Raw genomic sequence first — 25,983 nt, 5'->3', positions numbered from 1 at the left:
AAAAATATAATTTATTCCTGTGATCAAACAAAAGCTGAATTTTCAGCATCATTACTCCAGTCTTCAGTGTCACGTGATTATTCAGAAATCATTCTAATATGCTGATTTGCTCCTCAAGAAACATTTCTGATTATCATATTGAAAACAGTTGTGCTGCTTCATATTTTTGTGGAAACAGTGACATTTTTCAGGATTCTTTGATGAATAGAAAGTTTAAAAAACAGCATTTATTTGAAATAGAAATCTTTTATACCATTATAAATGTCTTTATGTTCACGTTTGATAATGCATCCATGCTGACTAAAAAATATTAATTTCTTTCTTTAAAAAAAAAAAAAAAGGCTTACTGACACCAACTTTTAAAATTGTCATTCGCAGTGCTTCATGAGTTTAAATAAACAATCTTTGACATCTTTGCAATTAAAAAAAAACTTTTTTTTTTTAATCCCAGTGCATAAATGAATGAGACAAATACTTCTGGAGCCAAGGCGGCTGAGATTAACTATTATGACAACTGCATCAAACTGACCATTTCATCTGACTGCAGTCTAGCAGCATGAAGATGTGTGTGTGTGTGTGTGTGTGTTAGGGGTTATGCCCTCTATTTACAGTGTAGCCATAGTCCTGCCTGCAATTTCCCAGCAACGAAGTGAGTTAGAGAGAAAGAGAGAAAAAAGGGAACGTGATGAGCAAAAGATGGAGGTAAAGGGATGAGAGAATAATACAGACTGACAGAGAATATGCTGAAGGTTAACACACCCCATAATGACGGACGGAGATAAACGCAGTGTGTTCACCAACAGCTTGTTGTAGGACACTGAATGGAAAATACACCTGTCCTGCAGGGATTGTGCTATTGCATTTCTTTTCTAGATCATTATATTATTTCACAGTGAATTGCATTTGGACAACTTTCTTACTACTGTTTTTTACATAGTGAATAGTGATGATTGTTATTGCTTTTAATGTATCTGTTTAATATGGAAGCTTGCTTCTGCTACAGGATTAAAAAAAAGGGAATTGCAACTTTTTATCAAACAATTCAGATTTTTTTCCTCATAATTCAGAATTGTGAGATATAAACGGAGAACTGCAAGATATAAACTCGCAATTCTGAGAAAAAAGTCAGAATTATGAGAACTGAGAATTCTTACTTTTTTCTTGCAATTCTCAGTTAACATCTCACATTTCTGACTTTTTCTTGCAATTCTGAGTTTACATCATGCATTTCTGTCTTTTTTCCTCGCAATTCTGACTTTATGGCTTACAATTCTGACATTATTTCTCACAATTCTGCCTTTATATCTTATATCTGCCTATATATTCTGATTTTTCTCAGAATTGCAAAGAGTCCCAATTGTGAGATATAAAATGACCATGGCGAAAACAAGCTTCCATAGTTCAACCATCTGTAGTTGCATTTATACAGCACAGATTGTATATGTTGACGCTCAGTTGAGATTAAACATGATGCTTAGTGTCACTTAGTGTAAAGCATCTGTGATGTAGCATTTCACAGGCAGAACTAAAACCTTAATCTCAAACTCTCCTTTTGTTCAGAAAATGCAAATCTAGTTATTTCTGTATTGCATTTGAAACTCAACAGTTTTTGCCAGCTATAAATCTGTTTTTCAGTGTTGCTGTCATTTCAGAGGGCATCATTTGTCACTAGAAATTGCTAGGTGATGTCTCTGATTTGCATATCCAGATGACACATTTACATGTATATGATCAGTGCACCATGCAAATTCATCAACACTGAGGAGGTTTTTTTTTTTTAGCAGTTCAATTGAGTATGCTTTTTTTGTCATCAGTAGTGCTTGCATCACTTTTATTATTGATCAGACTCTGTGTTAGTGAGACCTTTAACTCTTTGTCACATAACGTTTGTGCAGATGTATGTCAAAGACATAAATATAAAGACATAAATGATTCATTGAGAGGGTCATAGAGGCTCTTTTGACTCGGTCTAGTAACTGCAGAGCAACCTCCTGAGGTTTGCAGTGTGCATTTCTGTATTTTAAAGAGCACTATAACCAAGCCCATCTCAACTTTTTGTCATCCCTAGAGGATGAGGCATCAAGACAGGGAGAAGGAGAGAGATAAAGAAGTATGGAAGCATAATTTGTGATGAACAGATCTTTTGAGGGAAGGGAGTTCACTCAGTAAGCTCAAAGCTAGAGTCTGCACTTTCAGACATGGAGAAATCTTAATCATCAATATTATTTTCCAGAAATCATGAGTCAAGGAAATCTAGCACTATAAATCACACTGCATCCATAAGCGCAAACCCAAAGGAAATTTTTTTTTTTTTTGCTTAGATGTTGCTCTGGAGTCTTAAAGATGGCTTGAAATCCAGCTTTTAGTCCATTTATTTTAGCTTTGAGATCATCTTCATGCTATTGTACTCTGAAAAGTTGGCAAAAGTTCATTTATAGCAGATACACAATTACACAATTTAAATTAAAAAAAAAATTTCTCTTCTGGGAAAATGAGCCAGACATATTGATGACTCTTGAAAGAAGATTAAAAGATTCAAGTACAGTTTTTAGAGTGGTATATGAGTTGAAGAAACTTGACTATTGTTGTCAGACTTTAGTGATATTTTGAATGTTATTGAAGCTTAAACTTTTGTTAAAGTTATAGATATTGGCCTGTCTTCACTGAAACAGACAGCAGCTCTACGTCTTTTTACCTTGCCTTAAATGCATTGTTTAATGTTATTGTAGTGATTTTATTATAAAGTTTTGTGTCTGACGTGGTGGCCCTGTAGTACACAACACAACAAAATTTAAATCGCAAACATAATTTAACAACACAGCGGAAGATACAGAAATGCTTCTTTCTCAACCACTACTGAGGGTGCATTAAAGCTAACATTTCAGGCTTCATACTAGTGGTAATGGTTTAACATAATTTAAGTTTTTAAAAATGTTTAAGATACCAATCTTTTTATAATGAACCCTTAAACGTATTGCGTTTGAAATGAGCTAAGTCATTTAGGCTATATATGCAAAGTTCATGTGTCCATAAAAAAAGATTGGTACAGTAAAAACTGTTCTAAATTTGGATTTTGTTAGAACATTATCTCTAGTATGAAGGCTAAAATGTTAGCATTAATGCACCCTCAATGAATGAATCAATACATAAATTAATGCATGAACTCATAAACTAATGAATGAATGCATGCATGAATGAATGCATAAACACTAAACCTAATGAATGAACGAATGAACGAATTCATGAATGCACAAATGCATGGACAAAATCATAAATGGATGCATGAATGCATGAACTCATAAACTAATGAAAGAATGCTAGATTGCATGAACAAACACATGAGTGTAAGAATGAAAGCATGAATGCATAAGCAAATAAATGAATGCATGAACACAAGCAAATGAATGAATGCATGAACGCATGCGTGCACACTCGAATGCATGCATGAACAAATATATGCATGCACGATCAAATTAATGAACGAATTTATAAACACAAACAAATGAATAAATGCATGAATGAAAACATGAATTCATGAACGCATGAATGAATGAATGAATGCATGAACTCAAAAGCAAATGAATAAATGCATGAACTAATGCATGCGTGCACAAATATATGTATGCATGATCAAATTAATTAATGTGTGAATGAAAGAAAGAATGAATGCATGAACAAATGAATGAATGCATGCATGAACGAGCAGATTAAAGAAACTTGTCAAGCCTACTGTGCATTTCATATGAGGAGCACTATTTGTATGACACAGAGTTTCTGCCTATTAGGGCGCTCCAAATCAGTCACATCAGTTAGCATGCTGCCTTAAAAGGAAGCTGCCTATGTAGACAGCAAAGCAGCTTGATAGCATTTGGAACAGAACCTGTGTGTGTTCCTGGCTTTGTCAGACTGTATTGTCATGAGATTAAGCTTCAATGGGAAATCCATCTCTCTTAATTGATTCCCGAGGCTTTACCTCAGTGTGAGTGCTGGAAACATGCATTATTGTGCGATTAGCTCTTCATAGTACGGGAATAATGATCCTGTTTATCCCAACTGGAAAAAAAGGAAGGGAGATAAAAGAGTTGAGGGAATTTCATCCAGTGCTGAACGTGTGTGTGTGTGTGTGTTTGTGTGACAGGAGGGATATCGCACAGGTTTACATTTTTCTCTGGCTTTATGATACGTGTGTGTGTGTCCGTCCCTCAGGGCTTCATTATGGTTGAATGGGAGCTTGAGCTCACGGTCCCTCGATTATAACAAACATACAAACCAGCTGACTCTAATAAATACATCACACACCTACAAAAACACACTCACATCTAGGCAAGTGTAACCCTAACTATGATAAATAGTAATAATGATGCTTGATTTAGCAAGCAATGATAATTAAGACCGAAACAATCTGTTTCTTTTGCACAGAGTGGATGCTCATAGGTTTCTGCTGGCCGTTGAATGTTTTGATCTGCTGTAGGATATTGATGCAACTCTTAAATCATTCTTATGGTCTCCTGGTGAATTTCTGTCTGTTTCTGCCCCGCAGAAGACTCATAACTCAGATGTGGCTCTGCGCACGATTTATAATATTTTAAATGGGTCATGCAAAATTGATTTTCTTGAGTAGAGTTTTAACCCTGTGAAGTCTACTGTATAATATTTGATACACAAATAGGGCCTCTAAATGATCACCATGATCAAAACATTGCTGATAAACCTGTTGCACTCAATCTACTACATGTCTTCTGTTGTCTGATTGATATTTAGGCTTTTTAGCAAGTAAAAGGCTTTTAGTTTAATTGTACAAACGTCCACCTTCAGCTCGTGCTTCACATGTCTTTTTGCTGTGAAATCGTTGCTGATTTTTATCAAGTAAACATAAGAATAACTTTTATGTTGTTAGTAATATTTAAAGTTGAACACTTACTGGACTGAAGCAGCTTAGCTTTGCTTGATCATTTTTTTTTAGAACAATCAGTGAGTATCAAATATGATCATCAGGCTTTTGAGGAACATTTATTTGTTCATCTTTCAATCATTGTCTGGCATTGCATCATATGTTTTGATCATAAACTAAGCATTTGAATATCATCTTACTAAGACATATTATTGGAGATATAGAGTGACGACTGATATATATATAATTTTATGTAAGTATTTGCTGTATTTTTATAAAGATCTCATTGATTTACATTTCAAGCATCAGAATTTCATCACTTTTTGTTCATATAAATATCAGCATCTGTACCAAATTGCTTATTTTTGCTCACTTTGTTTCTCTGAATAAAATTGAGCTGTTTTTCTTCACATTCTTACTATATCATACTATATGAGCCATAAACACCTGATGTATCAAATGATACTCAACAAATATTTTTTTACATATTTTATCTAAAGGATTAACTAACTGTTCCAATTAAAAAACTATATATGTAGAGTTAATTTGCAAAAACCGTTAACTCCATTTTTATTTTTTTTCTTCAGAAATCACGTTTTTTTTATTGCGCATTCCAAGTAATATCAATCAAACTGCAGTTGGGTTGTTTTGATTAAGTAATAACTTAAACAAATACAGGTAATTTACAAAATTAAAGTTCATTTAAAGTATGTTTTTTTTTAAACATATTAAACGTTTGTTTTATAGCAAAAGTAGATAGCTCCAACCGTCGTTTTTTGGCAAAGGCAGATAACTCCACATTTCATGTTTTAGAGTTTAAAAAAAAACACTCGTTTAATCTTTGTAATCTCATCAGATGACAATGTAGATGCCTGACAAATGTTGTTTTTGTTGTGATCATAAACTGTATGGGTGTGATTACACGCGATACATGGAGCTTTTCCCTCACCATTGTAACGCGCTGCTTTTGCAAGGTTCCGTGAAAACGTTTCAGCTTTTATTTTCCTTTTTCGCCCTGAAGAAGATATCACAGGTTCATCAGGTTTGTCGAAATGATCCATCCTCGATCAGACCACCAAAGGTGAGACAGACAGGAACTAATATATGGTGGATAATCAGTGGTAGACAGGTGAGCACAATCAGGGTAATTAACTAATGATAGTACAGGCTAAACCAACAAAAGGGGAAGAAACCACAACAAACAGTCCACAGGGGTGTTACAGTATTTCAGACTGTTATTTCATTTGTCAGGCTTTACAGGGCTAAATACTATGTAGACCAAGTCTGACATTCACAGTACAAAACTCTGATGGAGCAAATTCTGGTCTATATTTTTAATAGTTGATCTATATAAAAAAATCACATGCGATGGCGCCGCAGACGGCAGCCTCAGTGTTTGGCTCTCCAGTGTTTGTACTGTTTTTGTTAGTTTTTCCTGTTTTTTGTTTCTCAAACACGATCAGTTTTCCCAAACTTTATTTTATTTTATTTTATTCTATTCCTATTCTATCTATAGCACACCTGTACATACAATTTATTCTTTTTTTGTGGTTTATATTTATGCATGTGTATTTTATTCACATCTCATTTTTATTATCTGTGTGTTGTTGTTGTCTCCATGTACTGGAAGCTTGTGACACTATAACAAATTCCTTGTATGTGCAAACATACTTGGCAATAAAGCTCTTTCTGATTCTGATTCTGATTCTGATAGTATGTACAGTACATATGCATCAGATGGATGTCTCATCTCTCTGCATGAGTGTTGCATTTTTAACATGGCTTTTAGACTCCTGTGTTCTGCTCTATTTAGTCACCGTCGACCTGTTTTTAGCACAGTGTGTCCTGTGTGACACCTGCTAATGCACTCTGTGCAGTGTTGAGTGCTGTTGCTGAAAGTCTGAAGAGTCACAGTGTAAAGTGAGGTTTTGTCAGCCTCTAACCGACATAACAGCAAAAACACCACTCCAAAAAAAAATCACAAAATTAAAAAAGGCTCCAATTTGGCATGTTTGCATGTGGTTGTTGCTGGGCTTTGATTAGTGTGAAATGCTTGATGTTGATAAAAATCATGCAATTAATGTGTTTTCATGTGTGCACCACTTCTGACTACTTTATGGTACCGTTTTCATTGTTAATGTGAAGGTTAGCCATTCACAACAGAGGTCATTTGCATATAGTACAGTAGCAAAATCAGCCTGTTTAATTGTAAGGCTTAGACATGGAGGAAAAAGGACATAAATGGCAAACATACGACATGATAGACATAAGTGGACTGCTGTGGTGATGTTTACCTGTATATGATGCAGGCTGTTTTCTGGCAGGTTGAGCAGTTGTTGATGTCCTGACCTGTTCTGTAAGAACAACGCCTGAAAAAACAAGAAAGTATGAAGGCACACACACACACACACACACTTGAACACATGTGAAACACGCACACCGAGCATTGAATTAGAGGTCTGTTCTTTTCCATCCAACTTCCACCCACAATGATTTTCTTCCTACACACGTCTGCATTTTTATTTGTTATTTCCAGGTATTACAAAAGAAGTGTCTTCTTTTCAATAATATCACAGATTCTTCATTGTAGCCTGTGCTTTTGTTGTTATAGATTTTGTTTTTAAGCTTCAGTCCAGTTTGTGTACATTTATATTTATATTACGAATTTTATCTTTGAATGAATTGAAAGTGCTGGAAATGTTGTTCCAGACCTATTTTGTAATGCAAAAACGCCCGAAACCCAGTCTGCATATAGAAACTTGGGTAGAGTTTTTCTACATCTCAGAAATGTAGTCCTGTGTCACAACAAATAAAATCAAGGCCAGCGGGAATCCCACAGGCATACAGACCTCTATTGAATGTCCTTGAATATGCAATGAAAATGAACACTTTAAAACATACAACACAGTCACTTTCCTGATCGATCCTGACAGATCTGAGCTTTCAATCAAAGCAGAGTTCTGATGAAACCATGTGCGTGTGGATGGAGGAGAAAAAAGAGAGGGAAACTCTTAAGAGATTAAGAGAAAGGGTGTAAATGCATTAGGAGGTGTAGCAGTGAAGATGAGACATCAGATGAGAGAGAGAGAGAGTTTGGGAGCGGTAGGGGGTCTATGTCCCATTGATGATCAAGATTCCCGAGGCTTTGTCGCAGGATGCATCAGTTACCAGGGGAATTATGGGATGATGGAAGTGTGGAATCACAAATCAAACACGCTTTCATGAACTCCAGAGCCTTAATCTCTCTCTCTCTCACTCACCCTTCACTCATTGCTTTGTTCCTCTCCAGGTCCTGAATGACATTGAGAAGGACTTTGATCTTTTCCTGATTATACAGCAGGTTTTCTTCTACATTCTGCAGCAGTCCGTGTAGAACGCCAGGTGCACCGTTGCATTGTGGGATATCGTCTGTTGGAGGTGGATGAGTGTCTTTAGAGTCCGTTTCCGTATCAGTTTTAAGTTCTGGTGGAGGGGGGGGTGGGGGTTGTGGATTAGGCCCGGTCGCTGAGCCAATCAGAAGCTCTGGAGGTGCTGGTTTACATTTGACTTGTATTGATTTCAAGTCTTGCTTGGGTGGAGGAGTGGGTGTGGTTTGGGACTCACAGCCAATCGGTTTAGACGTGGCGGATTTGTGCGTTTGCGTGTTCGCACACTTGTCCTTTGTGTCTTGCGATGCGTGTTGTGCGGTTGATTCTGTTTTGACTCGTGTTTGCGTATGTTGCGTTTTGTGCGTCGTCAAGTCGTTTTTGGGCTTTTCAGACTGCGTAAATTCTTCAGTTTTTGCATCTTTTTTGTTGGATTGTACGGGGGTGGAGCATGCGTTTGGCGTTGTGTGATTGGGAATTTGCGCGTACGTTGGCTGTGCAACCGTGGAGTTTTGTTTCTGCAATCGAGGCGAACAGCTTTTCCTCGGCGGCGTCGGAAGCGTCATGCTCGCTTGAACCTGACTGGCTGCTCGTTTGCGACAAGCAGGTGCCATGCAGGGTGGTGCTTGAGACTGCCTCCGCCCACAGCTGGCGCACAGTCTGGGTGATGATGTCATCATGCGACATGGGCGAGGGGGCGTGGTGTACGAGCTGGCGGCCGGCCTGGATGCCTCCCCTTTCAGCGACTGACCCCGCCTACATTCACGTGTCATTGTTTGACTCTGCCGTCTCGCTTCCTCTGACTCCGCCCCTTCGCTGCAAACTCCACCCACCACCTCAGGAGCAACAATACTTCCGTTAACATACCGGGGGGTTCTTTTTAAACTCCCTCTTGGCCCGGATTGGTTTGGATTGGCTTTGATTTGACTGTACACCTCGCTCTCCTGGGACGTCCTGTCCTGTGCTACATGGTTCCTGGACGCCGCCTTGACAACGTGCCTTCCGTTAACTTCACAACGCCTCGCCCGATCCAGCGACATGGTTTCGGCAGTTGGTCCGTTGGCTGTACTGACCGTTTGAGTCTTCTTCTTCAATGACGGAAGTGAGCGGAGGCCCGGCGACGTTTGGACGCCAACACTGCACAAAGGGCCCCATTTTTGAGACAGGACGGCCCGCCCACCAGCTAGAGGCACTTCTAGTGCCGGCACCGCATTGGACGTGTCAGCTGCCCTTCGGCCCATGACCTCTGATGATTGGCTCAGCCCCCTGAGGAGGAACTGTAGGAGGTGTGGCCTTTGTTTGTAAGCATACTATCTAAAACAAAGATGATTATTCCTCTGTGTGTTTTGGAAAATTGTATTCCACAGCAATAGAAATAATTGCATTGGTCAGAAATCCATTTTTTACATCCGTCTAGGTGTTGATCCAGTGTCACTTTGTCTCCAAATTCGTTGTTTACCTGACTGAGAAAGAATAAAGATGTGTGTAAAATACATTAGACTGAATGTGCATGTGCTGCAGCTTATTAAGCTACTCGGAAAGCAGTTAAAGGGATGGTTCACCCACAAAAGAAGATATTTTGAAGAATGTTGGTAACCAAACAGTTGACGGTAGCCATTGACTTCCATAGTATGGAAATAAAAATACTGTAGAAGTCAATGGCTACAGTCAACTGTTTTACTTTTTTTTTTCATTCAGAGTAGTATTTATCTTGTGCAAGAAAATCTCAATTAAGGTAGCGATAGTAAAGGTGCACTCAGTAATTTTACTCTCATTATAAATGTTTTATACACAAAGTAGTGAAAAGTAATTTGGGAATTTTTTTTTTATAGATCTTGTAGACTGTAGCACTATTCAATTTATCTTTGTGTTATTGGACTCTTTTGCACACAAAATAAATAAATCTTGGCTAATTGCAAATAATTTATTTGTACAATTGGAAAATGTAACTGGAAATAATAGTTTTTGAGTAGTCCTGCATTCATGCAGTCTCGTCAGCTAGTGCAACTAGTGCACATTATACAGTATTATAGTGCACATTATAACAGTATTTAAACAGATAAAATAATAAAACTAGAAAACAGTGTGAATAACCAAAGTTCATAATCAAATATTTTGTAACAAAAGGTAACAAATGTCTTTTTGTATTTTAAAAAGCATTTATCTGTAACGTGGCTGACGAGACGTGAGACGTGCGGATCCATGTGCAAGCTTTATTCACAGGCGTGGTCAGAAACAGGCATGGGTCAGACAACGGCAAACAGGAATATGGTGGACAAGACACAAGAATAATCCTAGGGCTAGCGAAGGTCAACGAATGGCGAACAGAATCAAAAGGGCGAGACTAAAGGGATAAATCCAGGAAACCAGGCAAGGATCAGAAACCGAGAAAACAGACAAGGCAAGACTAGGCTAAGGCAGGGTAAACTAACGAGGGCTCTGTAGTGTAGCTATCAAATGATAAGCGCTAAACAATACTCGGCACCGGGAAGGGATCAGAGTGAGTGTTAAATAGTGAGTGAGTGATATGAAACAGCTGTGTGCAATCAGTGCTGTGTGAAATCAGTGCAATGAATGATGGGATATGTAGTCCGGGGTGATATGCAACAGTGTGTAGTGCGAGAGTCAATGAAAATGGAAAGGGTGACCTCTGATGGCTAGCAGACGGAAGTTCATGGACCGGATACGTAACATTATGGAGGATGAAACTTGCAGAAATTAAAAAGAAAGAAAGAAAGAAATGCAAATGATAAATAAATGATCCAGTAAATTTTCGAACAGTTCATGCATTTAATTTATTTATAAGTAATATATTTACTAATGTACTCATTAAATGAGTGATTTATTACATGTATTTATTTATATAATTATTTATACATATTTATGAAAATATGTATTTATTCCATCCTCGATAGATTATTGACTGAGTTCATATGACTGTAAAGCCGTGTGTGCAATATGTGGTAAAACCATGTTTTATTATGATACTGGTTGGAAAGAGCAGCTTGTTTCTTTTTTTTTTTTTTTTGTGAAAACATCTAAACTTTTGAATAGTAACCACAACTGAGTTACTTTCCAAACACATGTGTGTGTCTGTAATCAAGAATGCTAGTCAACAGGAGAAAGCAGAGAGACACTCTTAAAGTTCACGTCCATCTTATGCTCAGAGACTCCAATAACCCAACACGACTATTATGAATATTAATGAGGGTTAACAAAATCCCCCATATGTCACATGCAGCTGATTAAAGTCTCGCTCTGTCTCGCTGGTTCTCTTCCTGAAGGGCCTATTATTATCACTTTATTCCTCTGTAATCTCCTCCTCGTCTTAAGTGTTCGTCTTCCTTTCTTTTGCTCTTTGATAAGCTCTCTGTGTGTCTTGTAGTTCATATCTTGTTCTCTGTTAAGCTTCTTTTCTTTTATGAGACCGACTCAAAGCTGCCTGTCTCCTCTGACCCAAACACTGTGTGTGTGTTTCTTGCACAAATAATGAATTAAGTATTATTATTTTCAGCAAATGGTCAGAGAAAAGAGGTTCTTAGGTTCTTATTATAGTTAACAAAAAAATAAAAACCATAAAAAAAACTGTTTAGCTACTTGAAATAAAATAAACATTAACTGCAAAAATATATAAATAATTATTTAATTAAAAAAATGCATTTAAATAAATATTTCAGGTAGTTGTCAATGCAAGATTTCTTATTTTAATATAGTTTAACTTGAAGAACTAAAACTTTAATGGAAATAAATATTTAATAAAAAGTAGATAGATAGATAGATAGATAGATAGATAGACAGATGTCTAAATTTGGTTTAAAACCCTGATTTATGTGAATTCTTTATTTTCTATCACTAAATTTTATATAATTAAAAATAATGTTATATAAGTAAAAACATCAATAAATCAAAACATCAACAAATAAATAAAATTCTAAACACTGGTGTTAATGTTGTTTATTTATTTATTTATTTTCATTTTATTTTATTAGGCAACTATTTTTATTTAGTTTTATGCTGTCATCACATCATTTTGTTTTCTGCTATCATTAGTGCTAATATTGAGAACATGTAAGAGTGAAATAATATTTGTGGTTAACTGTACTTGAAGAAAATTTTCAGTTTTGTTCTACAACATTGTCAAGATCTAAAGTGTACATTTTAAAATGGTTGTGCTTTCAAAAATAAGTTTGATACATTGGAACTAACGGCATAAAAATTTGAATTTATATGCGTGATAAATCACTATTGAAATGAGGTGTTATTTAAGTTTTAGAAAAAATGTGAAAGTCTCTTGAAATAACATTAACCACAGACCTTATATGACTTATTTAAAAGTTACTCTTAAATCTAAAACCGCTTATGAAAAACCATTATATATTAGTTAGAAGAGGGACAGTCCAGAATAACCCTTATTAGACCGACATCTGATGCTTTTAAAATGACCTACTTTTCATGAAATTTAAATTTGTTACACTGAGGAAAATGGTGTAGAATCTACATTGAAACAATTTTAACTGAGAAATTGCTAGTAAATTTCACAAATAATTACAAAGAAAGCAAGTAACACATTTAAATTAAATTAAATTAAATGTGAAATTTTGAAGTAAAAATACAGATTTTTTTCCTTGTAAAATGTATTCCAATCATCTTTTGAATTTTTTAACACTGTAAATAATAGTTTATTAGTTTATTTAATTCTTTAGCATTGTGGAAAGGTCTGTGTGTGTGTGTGTGTGTGTGTATGTGAGAAGAGTTTTGTTGGTCAAAAATGCTAATGACCCCCATTAGCCTCTAACAGATGAACATTATCATACAACACTACTCATTTATTTCATGCACACACGCACACACACACACACACACACACACACACACAAACACACACACAACAGGCCTAATGAGGAACAAAGTGTCTGTGTTTAATTATGAGAGTAACTGAAGTTAGTTTGGAATATTTGACTGAACAATTGCAGTTCTTCCTGCGTCCCAGCCGTTACGTTCATTAGGATTGTTTTCATTTTAGCAAACTGTTAGAGACATCTGAAGCCAAATCTCCTCCTCTCGTCTTTCATGTCTGCCGTCTCTGAATCCTCTGGAGCGGGTGAGTGTGGGCTGCAGGACGGCTCTTTGCTCTGTGATGTGTTTAGAAGAATTTAGATTCATTGATCTGCTGGATTTGACACTTTTTGACCTTGGATTGGATCAGATAGCATTCATTAACAAAAAGTTCTGTATACCATATGGTATACCATGATATTACCATGTTTTTTGACATTTAACACATTATTACTTTGTACCATTGAGATACTGTGATATATGGTACCATAAGTTAATGGTAAATATGAAATATCACAATAATAAATAATTATGCTGCACTAATAATAAATCTCTAAATATCACTTTTTTTGAGGTGGACATACCAAAATAAATGACTAAAAATCCAACAGTTAATTTTGTCTAAAATTTAGATCTATTTTTTTTTTCATGAAAAGAAATTAGTATTTGACTAACAATGTATATTTTAAAAATATATTTAAGTTTTATTTAATATTATGTTTTTTTTTAAGAAATTTGTATTTGACTAACAGTGTATAATTTTAAAATATATTTGTTTGTGTAATATTATTTAATTTTTTATGAAAAGAAGTTAGTATTTGACTAACAGTGTATATTTTTAAATTTTGAAAAGGAAATCTAGATTTCCCATCATGCTTTGAAACAGACTTTATTAGGAGAGAAAATATTTATAATTAGGTGTTTTTTGTGTATGTTTTTTTGAACAAAATTAAATGGAGGAGATCTGTTAGTGTCTGTTAGTGTTTAATGCTATTGCCAATGGCTTCTGCAATAACTAATAGTTTTCTTGTAAAACATACCCCAATAATCTTTGTTTTATTTACAACTTCAAACATTTTTATTTAATTTTTTTTACAGTGTAGTTTAAGTTTTTATAGTGTACATCATCTGATACATCATTATGGTACGGCCACAGTGCTTTTCTGTAAGGGCACCTTACACACACACACACACACACACACACACACACACTCCTTGAGTATTGTGTTCTTGAGGTCTCTTGTTGATCTTTGCTACGGTTCATCAACACACAGCTAGATGTTCCACTTTCATCCCTCCATTTTCCAGCACACACATACGCGCGCTAACACACACACACACACACAATACACACACACTGAGAACCTCTGTTGATCTCTTCATCAGCTCCGTTCGAGCCCTGTACTCATCTTCTCTCTTCTCTTTCACACTCTGTTACTCCTGACTTTGATTTTGTCTTTCTGAGCCTCTCTTGTGTCATCATTCACACACACACACACACACACACACACGCACACACACACACACACTTTATCTAATACTCTCTGGCATCTGTGTGTGCTGTGATCGATATTCAGGAGCCGCAGATGCAGCGTCCCGTAACCACACTGCCCTGAAAACACACACACACACACACACCTTCCTAAAAATTATGCTTTTGTCAAACCTGCCACTGGAGCAAAGAAAGTAAGTTTACTGGCCATAAATATTTACTCTCAGACATAAAACCATATTTTGCCTGATTTATTTTTGCTGAACTTATATTAGGAATATATTAGGAAGCTGAACTGGAATGACAGGAAGAGGAATTTACTGAATAGTAATTCAAAGATATATCTATCTATCTATCTATCTATCTATCTATCTATCTATATCGGTCTGTCTGTCTGTCTGTCTGTCTGTCTATCTAATCTTTTTAGATATTTATTGTTTTATATATTGCTCTATTGTATTGTTCTTCTGTCATTCTTTTTAGAATTCTTAATCTTAAAAATGTTGAGGCTTTTAAAACTTTTTTCAAAATGTTTTTCTTGACAGTCTTTGCTTTTATAGCTAAAATTGCATTAAGAAATTTTCTGAAATTCAATTCATTCTGCATCTGCATTCTGTTTGCAACTGCGATTCCATTTTAATTCAAAATTATTGAATTGGATTTGAAACACATTCTCAATTCAGTTCTGAATGATGCTCAACCTTACCTCACAACTAGATCTTATAGTGGAAGGAGGTATAGTCCTGAAGGTATTGAGCTCTGACTGTATTCATGATGCTTATTGCTTCAGTGAATGGTCATCTAGTTGGTAATTCATTTTTTTTACTCAACAAAGCTGAAGTTTTATTAGGAAATGTCATTTTGAACCCCGTGTGCACAGAAATGAATCAAAACAACAAACAGCAGGCAGGATGAGCATAAAGAGTGAGTCGAGATGGATCCGGTGTGTCTGTTTGAATGAAAGATGTAGTTTGTAAAGTTTATCTTCATTCTGTGCAGTGACTCCCAGCAGACAGTCGTCTGTTCATTATCCAGAGCCTTTAACTGCTTTCAGTGGGATCTAATGAAATTTGAAGAAATCGGCCTCTTTTTTCCAATATTCCTATAACAACAATTACATCAAATGTTTAACTTCTTTTTGTGATGATTTGATTGGTTTGGCTGGCGGTTCATGCTTTGCAGTGATATGATGTCATTCAGAGCATCAAACTGAACAAAGCTCTGGGAGATGTTACAAAGCGAGATACACACTAGTGTGTTTAAGCCTCTGATATACAATATTAACCAGTCGAAGCGTACAGCACCTCTGAGATGCACTGAGAGAGGAAAACGCTGCGAGTTATATTACACACATAACTCATACAGACACATGTACTGTAACTCACACACACACACACACACACACGGAAACCTAATGGAAGTCCTCGGACGTGTTACTGCACACACAGGTGCATATAGTGTGTGTGTGTGTGTGTGTGCGCGTGTGTGTGTGTGTGTGTGTAATGGCTTTGACAGTGGTGTTTCTCTGTGCACACTAACATATACTCTACTAAGCACTCACTAAACACTAACTAAAAATACCCCATAGTACCATAATATTGCAGCGTTTTTTAAACATGATATCATGGTAATACCACAGTATTCTGTGTATTGTTGTAGCTCATTGGTGTACATTTAACAGAATGCTGTGGCGGTTGCCAGGACATTTCTCTGTGGTTTCTAAGGTGTTCTTAGTGGTTTCAGCATGTTGCAATGTGGTTTCTAGGGTGTCTGGGGTATTCTGGGTGGTTGCCAGAGAGTTGCTAAGGGATTTGTTTGGTGGTTTCTAGGTTGTTCGGGGATGATTGCTAGTGTGTTCTGGGTGGTTCTCAGGGAGTTGCTAGGGCACTGTTAGAGGGGTTGTTAGGTTGTTCTTCGTGGTTGCCAGGGAGTTTCTAGGGCATTGTTGAGGGTTGCTAGGTTGTTCTGGGTGGTTGCTGAGGCACTGTTAGAGAGTTGCTAGGTTGTTCTTCATGGTTGCCAGGGAGTTGCAAGTGCATTGTTAGAGGGTTGTTAATTTGTTTTGGGTGTTTGCCAGGAAGGTGCTATGGCATTAGTAGGAGGTTGCTAGGGCATTCTAGTGGTTGCCAAGGAGTTGCTGTGGTGTCCTGGTGGGTGTCAGTGAGTTGCTAGTGTATTGTTATAAGGGTTGCTAGGCTGTTCTGGGTGTTGTTAGGGAGTTGCTAGTGCACTGTTAGAAGGTTTGTTCAGAGTGGTTGCTAGAGAGTTTCTAGGGCATTGCTAGGGGGAGGTTGCAAGTGTGTCTGGGTGGTTGCCAGGCAGTTGCTATGGTACTGTTATAAGTGTTGCCAGGTTGTTCTAGGTGGTTGCTGAGGCACTATTAGAGAGTTGCTAGGTTGTTCTTCATGGTTGCCAGGGAGTTGCAAGTGCATTGTTAGAGGGTTGTTCATTTGTTTTTTGGGTGGTTGCCAGAGAGTTGCTATGGCATTAGTAGGAGGTTGCTATGGCATTCTGGGTGGTTGCCAAGGAGTTGCTGGGGTGTTCTGGGTGCTGTCAGGGATTTGCTAGTGCACTGTTAGAAGGATTGTTCAGGGTGGTTCCTAGAGAGTTTCTAGGACATTGTTAGGAGGTTGCAAGTGTGTTCTGGGTAGTTGCCAGGGAGTTGCTGTGGCATTGCTAGGAGGTTGCTAGGCTGTTTGGGCTGGTTGCTGGGGTGTTTTGGGTGGTTGCCAGTAAGTTGCTTGGCCATTGAAGGGTTGCTTGGGTGTATTGGGTGGTTACCAGGGTGTTGTTAGTCTGTTCTGGGTGGTTGCTAGGGTATTTTTGGTGGTTGCCAGGGAATTGCTAGGGCATTGTTAGAAGATTGCTAGGTTGTTCTCTATGGTTTCCAGGTTGTTTCTATTGCATTGTTAGAAGATTGCTAGGTTGTTTTGGGTGGTTGTCACAGTGTTCAGGAAGGTTAGAGCACAAAATCTGCAGGACGACAAAGACACTCAACTTTAACACTGAGTTCTAGAGGTCTGTTGAAATAGTATGCCTAATAGTGATACTTGACTTGAAGATGGTTTCATTGAGCCTCAATGCACTCTGCTGAACTTGTGTGTGTTTAGAACTGTTCATGTGATTAGTGTGTTTAGCAATTAGACGTGTGTGTGTGTGTGTGTGTGTGTGTGTGTGTGTGTGTGTGTGTATGTTTGCGCCTGTGAGAGTATCAGGGTAGCTTAAAAAATTTATCAGCTTAAAAAGAAAACAGCTTTTTAAAAAAACTGTGTGTGAGAGAGAGGGAGTGTGCATTTGTCTGCAGAAGAACACAAACGTACTGATGTTTGTGTCTTCACCTCTTTTGGAGGATGACGCATGTTTTCTCAAACTCATTTCATTTTATACAGTCTTCTCTGAGTAAATCACAAAGTCATGATGTCCAGGTCACATTTCATCCCAAAATCAAAGGAAAATAATATGTATTATTATTTTTTAGGACCATTAATCCCCCAAATTCTCATTACTGTAATGCATTCAGACATTTCACTTGTGAGTTTTTGTGATTTTCATTATTGTCAATGATGATTCTCATTAGATTTTATTTCCATAATAAAATATTAACTTTACTGTACAGAAGTTTGGGGTCAGTAAGAATTTTTTTTTTTTAAATAATATTGAAGAAAGTCTCTTATTCTCACCAAGGCTGCATTGTTTTTGTTTTGTTTTTAATCAAAAATACAGTAAAAACAGCAATATTGTTAAATAGTATTACAATTCAAAAGAACTGTTTTCTATGTGAATATATTTTAAAATGTAATTTATTCCTCTGATGCAAAGCTGAATTTTCAGCATCATTAAAGCATTTCAGCATCATCCATCATTTATTGTCATGTGAGCATGATCCTTTAGAAATCATTTGTATTTTTTTAAGCATTTATTCAAAATATAAATCTTTCAGAGCATTATAAAATGTCTTTACTGTCACTTTTGATCAATTTAATGCATCTCTGTTGAATAAAAGTATTAATTTCTTTAAAAAAAAAAAGTCTTCAGGCCCCAAACTTTTGATAAATATATATTTTTCAAACTTCTTGTCCTGTTTTTTTTATTTGTTTGTTTGTTTGTTCATTCATTTATATCACTACAACAAATTCTATCAAAACATAAAGATTTTACAATCTGAATAATAATTGATGTTATTAAGAATGATATTGTTGTGCATTACAGTAATGAGAATTTGATGTAAATGTAATTTACTGTTTAATTAATTATAAAAAAGTCATAAAGTAACAATACAAAAAAAAAAACTTTAAAACTAGACTTAATTTCATCACGTCAGACATTTCTTACTCCTTCCTTTTCACTCTGAGGTGAAATATGAGCTGGACATGATCTTGACAGGTGTCTGGAGATTCACCTCATTCAGAGGTTCAGGCCCGTCTCTCTTAAATACCCGTCTGTCTCCTGTCTTTCTGTTCATTTGTCTCTTCTCCTCTTTCTTTTGCTGTCACTGTCTATTTGTTTTCTTGCCTTTCGTGCATCCCTCTCTCTGGTGTTTATCTCTTGCTGACTGTCTGTCTGTTTTACTTTTGTCTTCCATCCCTTATTCTCTTACTTGTGTTCAAGTGTGTGTCTAACTGTTTTTTTTAAACATATAAAGATAGTTTTATTGGTATAAATTGGTATAATAGTTTTGTTGGTATAAATTAATTTATAAAGGTTGGCTCAGTGGTGTTAATATATTTGACTTGAGTAAAAACGCTTAATTTAGATGTTATCATTGTTAAGTTACCACTTTTTGCAGTGCAGTGAAAGTCACTGGGGTCCATTGTTGTTTGACTCCCAAGATTCCCCAAAATACCTTCTTTTATGCTCCACAGAAGAAAGAAAGTCACACGGGTTTGGAACGACATGTGTGAGTCAATACATTTACACTTAGACATAACATTTAGATGTAAAAATTATTTTTTTTTGAAGGTGTAAATAAAATTATTATTGGGGTATGTTTTTTTTTTTGTAATTATTTGTAACATTTTTTGACTTAAAATTGTTGCAAAGTAAATCCTAAATCACACTCAAATACACACAAGCACATGCACACATTTTAAAGCATTACATACACACATGCTAAAACACACACACTTGCACGCACACATTTAAATACACACACATTACTCTATCAGAGGTCTCCGTAACGGATGGGTATTAGATACCTGTTGTTACATAACACACACACACACACACACAGACAGAGAGAGAGACAGACAGACAGAGAGATCCCAGTGTTGTGTTTACAATACATTCAGTAAACTTGCTCTGTGTTATTAATGATGATCAATTACACACAGACATTATTTAGCAACCAGAGACAGTTACAGAAGTACTGCAGCTGTACCATGGTAAAATGATGGTGTCAGATGGCAACTCTATGGTATTTTGATATACACTATGATGCTGAATGATTGCCATATTCATTTACTATGGCATATGTGTGATTCTCCACAGTGCTACAGAGAATATCACAACATTACCATGATACAAGTCCAAAATACATGGTATCACTATGATACTTTGATACTTTATTGATATGACCATGGTACAGGTTGAAAGTACCATGTTAGTACCAAGGTGCTTTTTAGTACGTTTTGATTGAACTCAAAAGCACTTCACACACGTAGATTAAATTAAAAATTAAATATTACAAATTAAATTGAATATAAAAAAATGTAATAACATTTGTAAAAATTTAATTAAAAATGTAAAATAAATGTAAAATATTTAAATTAAATTAAATAGAATTAATGTTTTAGATGTACGCTGATGACTTGAGCAGTGTTGTAATATTTCATTAGATGATTAACTCCATTACTGACCTTCATCACAGAGTGTTTTGTAGGTGAACGGACTGTTCTTCATCTCTTCATCTCTCTCTCGTTCACTCGTTCTGTTTCTCCTATATTCCCGTGTGAGATCAGACTCTTCCGTGTGTCTCTGTTCTTCTTTCTTACGTCCTTCTGTGTGATTTTCTCTTGTCTGTGTTTATGATCTGTCTCTCTCTCACAAGCACATCTGTCTCTCCTTCCATCTACTGGTGAACTGAGCGTCTCGTATCTCCTCCCTCTCTCTCTCTCTCTCTCTCTCTCTCTCTCTCTCTGTGTGTGTGTGTTTTAATCCCGCTGTGTGTCCTGGTTTCCCTCTCCTGTTCGGTCACATTAGTTGCTGATAGGAGGTCTGGACACACACTAACACACACACACACACACACACACACACACACACACTGTATAAATGCGTTCAAGGTTTAGGGTCAACGAAGTGTTTCAGTGTCGAATGTGTGTGTGTGTTTGTCTTTTGTGTGTCAGTGCCCTAATGCTAGAAAACATCTTGCATGGTGTTAAAAAAGTGCCTCCTATTAATAATATGTCTGAATGTCACTGCATTAGATAGCCAGTGTTATGTGTTATTTACTGTAATGAAAGATGCACAAACACACTTTACAATCAAAACATTTGACCAAAAGAAGTTTCAGTTTAGGTTCAGTTTAAAAAAATAGACCTAGTCATGAAAATGAAGACTAAAAGTGTTGTGCATAATATCTGTGCCACTGGTGTACCAAAAACACTTCAAGACATTCAAACATGTTTCTGAGACACTCATCTCACCTGTCATTGGTCGGATAAACAGATAGTCCCGCCCTCAAACTCACACCATTGGTTGAGTCAGTGTTTCTGTATTAGGCTCAAACAATCAGCCCAGCTTAAAAATGTGTTCTAATAATATTTTTTTTATTTCCATTAAGTTTTAAAAACATTATTTGTAAATGTTCTCTAAACATTAACATGTCCAGTTTTAAAATGGTTTAAAAACTTTTTTTTTTCTTGGTGTGTGAAACTGTCAGAGAAAACATGAAGAGAGTGTTTTATTTTATTGTTTTCGAACGGAAATGTTACTTTTGAATGTTCTCTGAACATTCTCTGAAACCAGAAATAGAAACGTTTAAAATGCATTAGATGAACATCCAACTAAAATGTTTAAGAAAAAACATTCCATGAAAGATGTATAAATAACGTTTTGAGAACATTATAAAAGACCAGATAACTTTAAACAACATTCTGTTAATGTTACTGGAAGAATATTGTTCATAACTTTGAAAGAACCTCGCCAGAACATTCTGAGAACGTTCCCTGATAGCTAGAAGAGCAGTGATTGATATCTACTGCTTTATCATTTCAAACTTCTTTTAGTCAAATGTTTTGTTTGTAAGGTGTATTTGTCTTAAGTACATTTTCATGTGTCGCCACAAGTCGAAAAGACTCATACATGATCCAAATGATATTTATGTTTAAATCTAATAATGTGCACAGGTTTCTGTGTGGGCTGGTTTAGGGATCGGGTTAGGAGATAGAAAATAACATTAAGATACATTAAACATTAAAATAATTTAATTGTAATTTTTTTTTCTCATTTTTGTTTAGTTTAACTTGATGTTCTAAAATAACTGAAACTAAAACTGAAAATAAAAATGTAAAAAAATGTAACTATATAGACATTTTTAAAAAGTTTAAAATAGACAAAATTATTAATACCTAAAATTAAAATGGAAAATATAAGAAAAAAACTAATTCAAAATATAAATTATAATATTATCTAAATCTGACAAAATCTGAGTATGTCCTCAATAGGAAATATGATTTCTTAAAGTTTATTTGCATCTATAAAATGCAAAACATTTAGTTTTAGCAATATAGTTGGTCTGCAGTCATTGCTATTAGCCTTACATAAAAACAATAGAGGTGCACAATATGTCCTCATTTAGATGTGTATGTGTGATATTTAAAACACAGGATAGAGGCAGGCCGTGTGGTTTGCTCTCACTAAAGCTCATTTTAATTTGATCTGAAGTGGAGCTGGAATCTCATAACATCAGTTTATAGAGATAGAGGGGTGGGGGTGATGAAAACGAGGAAGAGAGGACTAGAGGGGGGCAGCTGTGAAAAGAAGGATAACATGAGGAAAATGAAAGAATGAGAAAGATGTAGATGAGGTTACAGCCGCAGGGGAGGAAGAACTGAAACCAGGACAAGAACTGACCGTGGAACACACACACACACACATTTTATATGCTCCCAAATGCTCATGGACATCACGTGTGTGTTCAGGTTTGTGTCTTTTGCTCTCGTCTATGTCTCTTCTCGTCTCGTCTGTTTCTATATTTTTATTGTCATCAGTTATTCTGTCACAGTCTGAGCAGAATGTCAAACCTCTGTCTTTCTGTCTGTCTTGTTGTCTGTGTCTCTCAGTCTTAGTTCTTATTTTGGAGTGGGTTATTCTTTTATTTATATATATATATGTATATATATTGGCATGACTAAAACTATATATTTGTGTTACCAGGTATCCCAAAACAAATAAAATAATAAATAACAAATAAAACCAATAACAAATAAAAATAAAATATCAAGTGTAGCAAGTATAGGTCAAATGAGATAGGAATAGGTAATATATAAAGTAAATTAGAAATGAAAAATCACTGTATTTTTGTATGTTTGGTCATTCTTTATATTACAGTATTCATATTAATACTAATCTACATAAACTTGCTGTTGAACTATTTTGTGAACCTACTTATTTTTATTTATAATTATTAATAGAATTACTAGTTTGATCCCTCAAACTTTGGCCTGTTTCCACTGAAAATCAAATGAATATTTCAGGAGAGATATGGAATGTTGTGAGTCTGTATGAATTATGTTCTCAATGAATAACAAAGGAAACAGGAAACAGATCGGAAGAGATAAGATATGTTTAAACAGGTGTGATGCTGGAATCAGAATGAAGGGATATTCATGACTCATGTGTGCGTGGCTTTATTTTCATTTGACAGAGTGAGCCATCTGTCCTTATAGATGACACCGCTCTATTTAATTAGATTTATTACATAACACAGATTACACCTCTACTGCTGCCCTTGTCTGTCTGTGTGTGAATGTGGGTGTGAGACTCCTTTGTTGCCTGTAGATTTTCATCAAACATTGTGTTCTTTTCTCTGCCTTTGGGTGATTGTGTGACTTTCTGTCAGTGTGTATTTACTTAGCTGTACTTTAGGGACAAATTTGTCCTCAGAAGTCAGATAAATCTAACAAAAGGACATGCAGGGACCTTCTCAAAGGGAAAACCTTTCACAAATTATGTCTGTTTTGATATTATATAAAATATTGCATGATGATTACTGTATATTTTGTAAGATATTGTATGCTTATATTATATTATTTAATTTTATACAATATTTCTTTCTGGTCCTCGAATCTGATTGGCTGAGAGATCTTTCCAGCCATGTGTTATTCTACCAGTATCGCAGCGAGTGTCATGGCAGACGACCAAACCCACTATAATTTTACAAATACTACTGTTGTTGTGTCATGGAATGTAGTTTTAAGCATTAGGTGAATGTAGTTGTTTAGACTTCAAATATGCGGTTTGTTTATAAAGATAACGCCTATTTGAAAATTTGCTTCAACGTTTTGGGAGATGTGAGCTCCAGGGCATCAGCGGCCGCTAAGCGCTCATGAACCTGATGAGAGCAGGAGCTGCAAAATGACCAGACTTTAAGTCAGAAGTCTTTGTAAGTTTGTCCTTTTTTGGAACGGGTCCCTGTCTGGTTAAACAGCTCACTGGGTTTCAGTGAACGTGTATTTTGTGTATCGGTTTGCAGAGCTTATGTGTGTCTGTTTTACTGTCATTCTGTCTTTGTTTGTCAGACAGACAGCAGTGAGATATATAGCGCTCACTACAGAGAAATCTCAAATTTCACCTCTCTCTCTCTCTCTCTCTTTCTCTCTCACACACACACAGACACACAGAAACACACACACACACACACGCACACACACACACAGACGGTTTAAAGGAATAGAGGTGTGTGTGATCAGCATATTTCCAGCAGCAGGACGGATCTCAGAGCTCTTTAAACAGCTGATGGGAACATCACTGGCGTCTGTCTCAGCACAATCGTTTGAAATGCTTCCCTTTAGATGAGTCCTGTGTCTGTCTGCTGGATTTACCACATAAGTTTTCACAAGTTTTTCTGTCTTTTCGTGTCATTTTTTTTCAGCGTTAATGTGTTTTATTTTGTATTCCAGTGTAATTTATGGAGTCATTGTAGGTTGTTTGACTTTCTGTAGAGTATAATCCTCCCATGATGCATTGCAGACGACATAAGAGTCGAATACACTTTCAAACTACTGGTGTATATCAGAATATTTTGCAATAAACTTCAATTACTGTTGTACCGTTCAATCAAATGTTTGGGCTCGGTACAATTTTATTTTATTTTTTTAAGAAATTAATACTTTTATTCAGCAAGGATGCATTAAATTGCTCATAAGTAACAATAAAAACATTTATAATGTTATAAAATATTTTTATTTTTTATGAATGCTCTTCTTTTGAACTTTCTATTCATAAAAAAATCCAGAAAAATAAAATGTATCATGATTTTCACAAAAATATGAAGCAGTGCAACTGTTTTCAACATTGATAATAATAATAATAATAATAAATGTATCTTGAGCAGCAAATCAGCATATTAGAATGATTTCTGAAGGATCATGTGACACTAAAGATTGCAGTAATGATGCTGCAAATTCAGCTTTGATCACAGGAATAAATTATATTTGACAATATATTCAAATATTTAAAATTGTGATATTTCACAATTTTTTTTACAATATTTACAATCAAATAAATGCAGCCTTGTTCCGCAGAAGAGGCTTCTTTCAAATGCATTAAAAAAATCTTACCCACCCCAAACTTGATTCAGTTACATCATTGACAGTCCTTCATGGGATGCAAAGTTCTTCTTCCAGTATTTCTATACTGTTTTACTTCAGGTCTGTGTGACAGAATAAACTGCTCACTTCATTTCGTTCATATTCACACACGCTGGTTTTATCAGTGGCGTACAGTCAGGATTGTGAGGTCTGTGTGAGTGATGGGTCTCAACTCTCTGTCTGCAAACATCCATCCGTCATCCATCACATTTCCCCTCCGCCTGTGTCATTTATCATCTGATCAGAGAGAGAGAGCAAAGGAAGGAAGGCACATGCAGAGTGGAGGTGGAGGGGAAATTGGACGTCGATTTGAAAGATTGCAAGATTCTCCAAACTACCTGAAATGTTGTTCATCATCTTCTGTGCCATCAGCTGAATCAGAGTGTCGCGACACATTGTTGGGTGATTCTGTAATTGTAGGTACTTTTGGTGTCAAAAGTCATTATCATATTTTTTTTATCCATGACAATGAGTAACAAATTAATCATATAAATAATAAAAAATATTTATATGATTCATTTGTTACTCATTGTCATGGATCACAAGATGTTACAGGCCATGACAATATATATATATATATATATATAT

The 25,983-nt window shown here is 35.9% G+C and overlaps 2 protein-coding genes across 5 annotated transcripts in view; one reads left to right on the top strand and one right to left on the bottom strand.

Annotated features, from left to right (window-relative positions):
• The window catches only part of dock2 (dedicator of cytokinesis 2), a 122,152-nt gene that overhangs the window by 59,691 nt on the left and 36,478 nt on the right, over positions 1-25,983 (top strand). The window lies entirely within an intron of this gene.
• On the bottom strand, positions 6,629-23,360 carry LOC107750045 (protein FAM196B-like). 4 transcript variants are annotated; one of them, XM_016565300.1, is made up of 4 exons: positions 23,349-23,360; positions 20,440-20,644; positions 8,152-9,719; positions 6,629-7,260 (listed from the first exon to the last, which is right to left on the bottom strand). In XM_016565300.1, the coding sequence occupies exons 3-4, from the start codon at positions 9,495-9,497 to the stop codon at positions 7,182-7,184; spliced, it is 1,425 nt and encodes a 474-aa protein (XP_016420786.1). In that variant the 5' UTR covers positions 9,498-9,719; positions 20,440-20,644; positions 23,349-23,360; the 3' UTR covers positions 6,629-7,181. The 4 variants fall into 4 exon arrangements, 3 of the variants coding, with proteins under 3 accessions (XP_016420786.1, XP_016420785.1, XP_016420787.1); XM_016565299.1 differs by lacking the exon at positions 23,349-23,360 and having other exon boundaries at positions 20,440-20,692; XM_016565301.1 differs by lacking the exon at positions 23,349-23,360 and having other exon boundaries at positions 8,152-9,715; positions 20,440-20,692.

This window comes from Sinocyclocheilus rhinocerous, unplaced genomic scaffold (assembly GCF_001515625.1).
Source record: "Sinocyclocheilus rhinocerous isolate Xijiao unplaced genomic scaffold, SAMN03320098_v1.1 scaffold3135, whole genome shotgun sequence".
Classification (NCBI taxonomy): Eukaryota; Metazoa; Chordata; class Actinopteri; order Cypriniformes; family Cyprinidae; genus Sinocyclocheilus; species Sinocyclocheilus rhinocerous.
Note: the sequence above shows the minus strand (reverse complement) of the source record. Positions and strands in the feature narration are given on the sequence as shown.